At 42.3% G+C, this 9,412-nt stretch overlaps 1 protein-coding gene across 1 annotated transcript; it reads right to left on the reverse strand.

Moving 5' to 3' along the window:
- Nucleotides 1–491: 491 nt before the first annotated feature.
- tmprss7 (transmembrane serine protease 7) lies at nt 492–9,052 on the reverse strand (the record flags this gene model as incomplete). Its single annotated transcript, XM_083936520.1, has 18 exons — nt 492–653; nt 746–882; nt 1,671–1,939; nt 2,870–3,065; nt 4,482–4,598; nt 4,680–4,787; nt 4,872–4,979; nt 5,328–5,464; nt 5,707–5,813; nt 5,929–6,041; nt 6,231–6,355; nt 6,494–6,722; nt 6,805–6,840; nt 6,918–7,111; nt 7,276–7,343; nt 7,437–7,567; nt 7,846–8,050; nt 8,984–9,052. 18 exons carry the CDS (start codon nt 9,050–9,052, stop codon nt 492–494), a joined length of 2,511 nt encoding a protein of 836 aa, XP_083792646.1.
- Between the last annotated feature and the right edge of the window lie 360 nt (nt 9,053–9,412).

Genomic DNA, 9,412 nt, shown 5'->3' on the forward strand with positions numbered 1-9,412 from the left:
CAATCCGCACAACCATCCGTGCGACAGATATTGTGGGCAAACTTGCTCGCTGTGTATGCGAGAGTGAAGCTAGGATGGACAAAGGGGTGCTTGAGGGAAACGTGTGCAAGGTATTACAATTGGAGCTTGGCTCGCTGTGCCCTTAGATGCTCCACAGGGGCGCAAAGCAAGAGAGATCCTGCAATTACACATTCTGCCACCAAAAGTCCATTGTGAGGCTGTAACAGGACATATTGCATGACATGGGTTAATAGTCTCAGACTTGGAGGGAGGAAGGTACCTGAAGAGAATTAAAATCTTTCAAGGCACTTTGCCTTTTACTGATATTACAAAAGGCTATTAAAGTGTGACTAAGACAGACAACCTGAACAAGGCAGATATTTCTGTTGAAAATAAAATTCACAGTACACGCTATCTGATGATGCCTTTATTATTTGAGGACAGGACATTTAAACATCTGCTGGCACTGGATGAATACGAGTTTCATCATGTCAGCTGATATGGCTGTAGATCCAGGAGGTGAACTTGTTGACCCTGGTGTAGACCCCAGGCAGGTTTGGTCTGCCACAGCCCGCCCCCCAGCTGACGATGCCAATCAGGAACCAGCGACCACCGCCTGGTGCCTGACAGGACAGAGGACCCCCTGAATCACCCTGAGACACAAAGAGAGCACCAAGGCTTAACATCAGCGAGTATAACTTAAAAGGCAGGTGATTATGGGTGATTCAGTCAAATTTGAGCTCACCCTGCAGGCGTCCCGCTCTCCAGAAGGGACCCCGGCGCACAGCATGCGAGGGGAGATGGGTCCGTAGCTCTTCTTACAGTCAGTTTGGCTCAGAAGGAATACCTCTGCTTTCTGCAGTACTGGGGGCAGCACTTTGTCTGCAGTGGGGGCAAGATGTGGACATAGATCATGATACAATAATTACACATTAATAATAATAATTACACATTTTAGGGGCTTTAAGCTGGCAAAAGTAGTAGCTTATACAGATGCTCTCTTAGATCCCAGATGGAGCTAGAACAGAAGCACAGGAGCATGTACCTAAATACTGTAACATTCAGTTTTTATTACTTTATTATTACTGTGATGTTTATAGAGCATTGCATAACCTGGACAAACTCCCTCAAGGATATTAAAAGTCCCATGTGCTCATTTTCAGGTTTGTACTTTTATTTTGACTTTCTACTAAAACATGTGTACATGCTTTAATGTTCAAAACACACATTTTCCTCATACTGTCTGTCTGTATTCACCCTCTGTCTGAAACGCTCTGTTTTAGCGCCTGTCTCTTTAAGACGCCTCCCAAAAAAGCCCAATCTGCTCTGATTGGTCAGAAATTCTTGGACTTCTGCATCTGCACTCTCAGCATCTCTGCACCATCAATGTAGGAGGGGAATGACTGTAAAAGCACTGTAGCGGCACTTTCTACACGTAAATAGTATAATTGTGACATCACAACCGTACAGAAGTCCTGGCGGCTCGTTTAAAGGCACAGTTTATGAATACAGGCTGTGAGCATTTCTCTGCAGATTTAGCGTTTTGTTACTTTCACAGTATTTATATTGCACTTCAACCTGCTAATAAAAAAAAAACTATATTTTTGTTTTTACTTTATGGGACCTTTAAAGTATGAAAGTAACTGAGCTCTATCCGAGGTGTTGCTCACCCTCCTCAGAGCGGTATCCCCACCCGGTGACCAAGCAGCGGTGGCTGTCGGTGACGGTGTGGGAGGAAGGTGGCAGGCACACAGGCTGGACCAGCGGGCGGAGGGAGGGAGGCCAGGGCTTCTTCAGCTGCAGCAAGGCGATGTCATAGTCAAACGTGTATGCATTATAATACTCGTGCACCACGATCCGCTGGATCTCTGCCACGTGTTTGGCACTGCCCTGTGTCAGCATGCCGAGGTGGGCGCTCCAGTGACGTGGGTCAGACAACCTGGTGGAGATGGAGGTCAGGGATACCTTTGTACATTATTCTGTTTATAATTAAAACAGATATGTTGATATTAACAGTAATGTTCATAAAATCAATACTATGAGCCAAAAGCGATTTATATATAAATATATAAATATATATATTTAAAATGTATTATTAATATTTCATTATATGATGAAATGTTGTATAAATAGGTTCAAATGTGATAAAAAAAATTGTTCAAAGTGTTAAAATAAACTGCCAGATGAGGTACATAAATCATCATCATCATCTGGTCATTGTTGTTTAAAATGTTTTTGTTTTTTTATCTGATGAGGCGCGAATATTAATTACTAGTATTATTTAATTTGTTATAATTGTGTCACTATTATTCAATTCAATTCAATTTTATTTATAGTGCCAAATCATAACAAAAGTTATCTCAGGACACTTTACTTTATTATAATCACATGATCAGGTAGAAATCTGCTCTGTACTATATTCAATAAAAACACTTATCATAATTTTTTTCCCCTATGAGGGCAATTTAATAATAATATCTGTTTATTATTTTTTTGACACATTATCATGACACAGTGGTTCCTAGCCTGAGGGTCAGGACCCCGCAAGTGGTTTTTAAGATAAATGTGATCACACAAGGTTATAGATTAATAAAACTACTTTTTGTAACACAATTCTTTTTTTGCCCGTTTTGCTTTCATTTTTTGGTGAAATACTGCATACTTTTATGTCTTCAGGTATCTGAAAAATGCATTCATATAAAAACAAGGATGAAGGACACTTATGTCCACACAAAGGCATAGTGTGACAGGTGTTATCAGTAAAAGCAGACCTGCTGATTGGTATGATTTTTTCTTTTACATACAGTAGCCATTACAGTGATGATAAAAGAATAACAGGATGCTGTTAATCAGCGGTGAGACGACTGACCTTTCTTTGCTGAAGCAGTGTGCTGCTGAGATGAGCCAATCAGAGGAGAGGACAGAAGCACCACAGTACAGGTGACCAGAGAAGTGGAGGCTGACCTGCCACGGCCACTCCCCCTCCACAGAGTTGTCTCCGCCCACGATACGCACAGGTCCTGCAGATGAAGCCACCTTCTTCACCAGGGAGGGACGACCGCAGGCTGAGGAGCACACAGTGAGGGATTCTGTTAGACTGCTTATATTATACTGGACTCCGGTTTTATCATAAAAGGCGCGCAGAACACAGTACATATGCATGTGCAGAATATTACATATTGCGTCATACTGTAGCTAACATTCAAGACATTATTGCCTCTAACAAAAGAGTATCCCTCAGTGAGAGCCACAAAACCATACATGTTATTACTATTATTATGATTATGTGCAGTTTATAGATCTATTAGGGATTTATATGTTCACAATGTCCCTGTATCAAAGTTTACAGTATGAGTGTGTGTTTTCTATGCTGATACGCTGAGTCATCACCATGACAGACAGGTCTGCAGCCGCCTTATTAAAAAGCAGACCTTTCATGTGCATGTACTGTATTACCCGGTATCAGTGAATGATCAAAGACAAGCCTTTTCCCATCACCTTGAGACCCCATCATGATAATATAACAGCTAAAAGAGGGAGCCAATACAGCTGGGTCAACTCAGCGCTGCAGGTCAGCAGGTTTGGAGCATGCTGCCCATTGGATTATAAAATAACACCACCATTCTCATGAAGCCACATGAAGGATCTGGCAGAGAACCGGCAGTATAATCACTATGAACTGCTTCATCGTGAGCCAACAATTCAGGTGGGACATAACCAAATGTGTGTGATCGTGGCTTTGGTTGATTAATCATTCAACTAGTTTTTATTGGAGTGCAACAACTCAAAGATGCGTTGCTGACAGATAGCATCTAATAATTATGACGGTAGTAAAACAAACAAATAGGTACTGCACACTTAAACATGTTTTTTGAGCTGTAAACTAAATCATAGTATGACTGTAATATAATGCAATACAACAATCTTGATATTTCTCACCTAATGTATAAAAATGGGCATTTCATGGGTTGAAAATGACTCAACACGCCCCCTACTGTTATAAATCAGCTCTAACCTTGAAAGTTCAATGCTGGGGTAGAGTCGACCAGTTGGGACGTCTCTATGTCATCAAATTTAAAATTTTTAACCCCCTCTAATCCCAGGTTGAAGCCTCCTTCCCCTTGCCCTCTCTCTTCCCCCCCTCTGAGCCCTCTGCACACTTTGTTGCATGTTTCAAAATTATCAAGTTAAGCTCAGACCTGGGGGTGAAGTTACACTTGAATGTGAAGATAAAAAGATGGAGGAAATAACATTTGTAACAGCATCTTACTTCCACGATTCAACATTTATCATACTCCTATACGTGTTGGCACTGAAGCCACTTTAAAGATGAAGAAGTTGCAAGATCCAATGCTAGCAAAAGGGTGGATGTTGGATTATGATAAAAAAACAAATTTGTAGTGAAGTTATCAAACTTTTTTCTTTCTTTTTTTCTGCAACTTCAAGATGTGCACATGGAGCAGGTAATGCAGAGCCCTCACCACAATCGGCCTCATCACTGTGGTCCTGACAGTCATGAACGCCATCGCACTTTGCGTTCTTCTTCAGGATGCAGGAGCCACTGTTGCAGTGATACCTGATTGCAGAGCAGGTCGTTTCTAACAAAAGTGGAGAACATATTGCAATTATTAATGGTTAAAGGTTGAAAAGGCATGAATATCAATTATTAAAATGCATACCCTGTGTGCAGTTGATCTCATCTATTCCATTGGTGCAGTCTGTCTCTCCATTGCATACAAACAAAGGATGCAGAGGACTGTTGCCACCACAGTTCTTTGTCGGCCTCGCTGTGAAGATATGCAACATTTCTTACAATGCAGTGGTATTCGTTCTGTTAAACAACCAGTACTTTGGAAACTAGGACAACTTACAGCAGAAGACCTCGTCACTCTCATCCTGGCAGTCATCCAGGCCGTCACAGCGTCGACTCTTCTCCACACAAAGTCCTGTGGAGCATAGGAAGTGGCTCTCTGGACAGGCTGGCGCACACATGAGTAGAGAAAGAGAGGTTATAGAGACAAAGATACATACGGAAGTGCTTATTTCCACTCTACTGACTAACAGAGACCACAACACAATAAGACAGAGTAAATGTAGTTAATTGCTTTCATCTTCTCTAAAACAGGTTCATATGAAGTTTCATAATGCCCATAAAGAGTATTTAATTCTATTAATCCAATGTTTTCTCTGTCAAGTATATTTTGACTTCAAAAAAAACTAAAGGCTCACATCCACACTAAAGTTCAATTCAACACATATGAACTGTAATTTCCTACAGTGTATCCAGACTTTTATAATGAGTGGTGCTCTGGGCCTGCAGTGCTTACGCTGGCTGATATTGAAGCTGCCGTAAGACGCCTGAAAAGGCTGAACAGAGTTACGCGAGCTGCAGCGAAACTCAACCTCTGGGCCGTGGTCGGCGATCCGAAACACTGTGCGGTGTCCCACGTAGCTGCCACAGAAACTGCAGAGGGAAAACAACGGTCAATAAACCAGCATAGGATGTTGTTGTGGGATGAAGCAAATACACACTTGAATAGAAAATAACTCCTAATAATATATCAACAGACATTGCCTATGGTTGTAGATTATGTAAAAATAAAAAATGGACAAAATAATATGAAATAGTTGAGTGTAAATTTTGTTTTTGAAGTTGGATTTTTCCTAGAAAGCTTCCTTTATATGCATGCAGCTGTACCCACGTACATGATTTCATTGACCTTCCACCAGCCGTGTTCACAGCCCTTCATGCCCTTTGGTTTCAATACATAGTTCTGAAAGTGCAGGGCAACTCCTAAAGCCTTGTTAGGGGTCTAGAATAAACAACAAGAACATACAGAATAGACAATCAGTGAAAGCTATTTGAAGACAGTGGATAAGAAAAACTCAACCACAGTTTCACCAGTCAGGTATGTGTGTACGCTCTACCTCAAACTTCCAGGAGCAGAAGCACTGTGGCGGCAGCAGGCTGGGGTGGAAGGGGCTGTAGATTTGACCAGTGATGTCAGGCTCTGATTTGGTCTCAATGTGAGACATACACACTGAGAGAGACAGACAGAATTATACTTTTACCCCCAGCCAGCACTTCCCAAAGTGCTCTCAAGTTAAATCTCAGAGGTCAGAAGATGTGTTACCCCATCATTCCCCTAAACAAATACTCATATTTAAGAAGGGAATAAGCACTTTGAGGAACCACCAGCATATAAAGTAACAACACAAATGCGTCATACTTTCATCAGCAATGGCCTCAAAGTGTCCTCTGAAGCTCTTGTTGCCACTAGTCATTCTGAAGGACAGCAACATGACATTAGAAGTGGACACCAGGGAGAAGGAGCTTGACACTGGCTCACACAGCCTGCAGCAAAGAGATACACTTTAGTATATTAGGATTTAAGAAGCCTTTATGGACTGCTTGCTTTAATATGTAGAAAACGTATCATGTAGGCAACATGCCGGCCTTATCGCAGAGGGAGAGCAATGTCTGTGGACTCACCTGTGCAGAATGCGCCCTCTCATGGGCAGCAGAGCGTCGTACACAGTCAGTGCATCATACACACAGTCGCTGGGCTCAATGAGGAACGAGGCGATGGTCAGACGGATCAGAGAGCCCGGGACAGCGGTGAGTTTTACGTGGCAATTCACACCGCCCCATGACGAGAAGACGTTTAAAGGGACGCTCGCCCCAGGAAGGTTGGCATAAAGTTTATCTACACACTGTGAGCCTGGGAGGAGAGGGGGGGGGGGGGGGTACACTAAGTACACTATGACATACAGTGTAACTAATTAATAAGAATTATTACCTACCTGCTGCATTTGATGAATAATCTGACCGTTGCACAGCTGCAGGAGGACACGGTAATCAATCTCTGCACTGATACACACTTTTAGGATGCACATGTAAACACACACAGACACACCATTGATGAGGATGGAGTCTATATCCACCGGGAGACCCAGCAGGTAGCCTACAGACGACCTGTTCTTCATGCTGATGTGGACGGAGTCCCTGAAAATGGCTCCTACACAATCCTCACACACTGCTGGGCTCTTCAATCGAGGGACCACGAACACCATCCAGAAGTGAACCAGTACACCGCCCTTATCGTTGTTGCTGGGTGAGGAAAACAAGAGTTTACATTAAACCTTTAAAAACGGTGTGTGTTGCGGCACACTCACAAATGCGTGTTGATGCTTGAATTTGCAATTAAAGCACAAACTGAGTCATCAATATCAGCTGGAACTCTTTATGCTTCATGATGATGACTCACACTGTACCTGAGGTCTGAAATGACAGCTTGCTTGTAGAGTCTGGCCACAGAGGACACCTTGTACACATTGCTCACCTACGAGACACCAGCAATTAACAGTAAGACTCTCTCAGAACTCATGTTCAGCACTAATCATCATTTAAATAACAGGGTAACAGCGATGCATACCACATGTTGTATTTTGTTTGCCATGGACACAAACTCATGGGACTCTGCCTGGCGGTACTCTGGGATAAACTCCACGTTGGCAACACGGAACATCCCGGCAAAATACGCTCCACTGTTACTTTCCCTGCGAACTAAGGAAGTCAAGTGAAAAACTATGTCATTATAGGTCATTGTAATAATATGCTGGAATGTATCGATACATATTTCTTTGTAAAAATTAGAATAAAACATCACCCTTAAAATGAATATCCAAGAACCAAAAATGAATTGAAATAGGGGCCCCCTGTTATTTATATTCTTTGACATTTCTTCAAGAATTCAAGGCAACAGGAAGTGAGTACTTGATATACAAATGATCATTTTGAGGGTGAAGTGTTCCTTCAAGTATAAGAATAATTCTCTCACTTACATAAGAAGACCCACAGCAGCGACCACATGATAGTCACCACCACAAACACCACCGCTGCGATGATGACGGCGAGGTGTGGGATGCTCAACAGACGGGCCCAGAGCCTTGTGAGCTCCTTGGGCTTCCGTCTAGTCTTCCTGTACTTCGTGCGGACCTCCTGTAGAGTGTGGTCAACTGTGGCCACCTCCACAGACACATCTGCAATCTACAGCCAGGAGAGGGGACACGTTCATTCGCTAATGCAAATGAGCCATCATGGTAGCAGTGAATTCTACTTGCCCTTTTCAACTTGTCAGTTCAATCCGTGTGGATTCGAATAGGGATTTGGTTAATGATGTTGAAATGGTATGAAAAGCACAAGCAAATGTCTCTTGATATTGTAGACCACTCACTCAGGGTCTGAGCTCTCAGGATTCAGAGTAAAGGACAAAAGGACAGAAGAGAGCAATGCTGGCTCTCTTTGAAGTAGGTTAAGTTATCTGGGAAACATCAAGAGGCCATAACCTTGTCTCCACCATTATTCTCTTATCACTGTACCTTATCCAGGTCAGACAGTTTAGATTACAGTAGGCTAAACAAAATGCTAAACAATTCCAAATGCAGAGACATGGATGGGCAAGTGTTTCAATCGTACAAGTTCCCAGCATGCACTGAAAAAACATCAATGTTCATAACAAAAGCATCACTTTAAGCTGTTGATCTGCCAAAAATGATGTAACCTGGTGTCTACTGGTGCTAACGCTCCATTAATGGTCACTGTAGCTTGTGAAGAATGCTGGCAGCAACATAACTCCATCAGATGCAGCACTCTGCTCTCATTGAGTTACCCAAAGCACATATATTATTCATTCGGTGTCATCCCATACTGTGCAAGCGGCACTCAATCCATCACAAGTTAGAAAGATATAGATTCCCACGGGAACATTTTTTTTAATCTATTTTATGCATTTAATCAAACAACATGACAGACGATGTGTTAAAAGGTTTTGATGTTGGGTAAAGTCCAATCTCCAGGGTTTAATCTGGAGAAACAGCTTTATTCCCAATTTAAAATGTGACAGGAGGATTTAAAATATTGTAGTACAAGTCATGGTGCTTCTACAAAAACAGCACTAGATTATGGATATATCTCACTCACACTGGCAGCATCCGGTTGACATGCATCATCCGCGCCGCTTGTCTTGTTCTCCTCGCCCTCTGTGCCCATGACACAGGCATCCCTTCAAGACACTATCATCTAATTCCTGATTTCTGCTTTTTAAGATCCATTTTGTCTTCCTTCAGAACGAAAACTGCCCCATGAAAGAAACAGCAGACGCACAGACGTAGAGCCACACAACAGTGTTTGAATGCACAGTCGACAGGTGCGTGAAACCAGATCCTGGTGTTGGAGAAAACGCACCTCCTCCGTTCCTATGGCTAATGTTTCATTCATTAACCTCTACCGTTGCCTTCTATTAAATTCAGACAAACTAATACTCAACAGCCACAAACAAAGTCTAATTGTGTTTGCTCGTCAATAAAAAGAAAAACAACCGGATTAGCAAACAGAATTATCTTAAAGTGA

The sequence above is a fragment of the Echiichthys vipera genome (genome assembly GCF_963691815.1).
Source record: "Echiichthys vipera genome assembly, chromosome: 21".
Classification (NCBI taxonomy): domain Eukaryota; kingdom Metazoa; phylum Chordata; class Actinopteri; order Perciformes; family Trachinidae; genus Echiichthys; species Echiichthys vipera.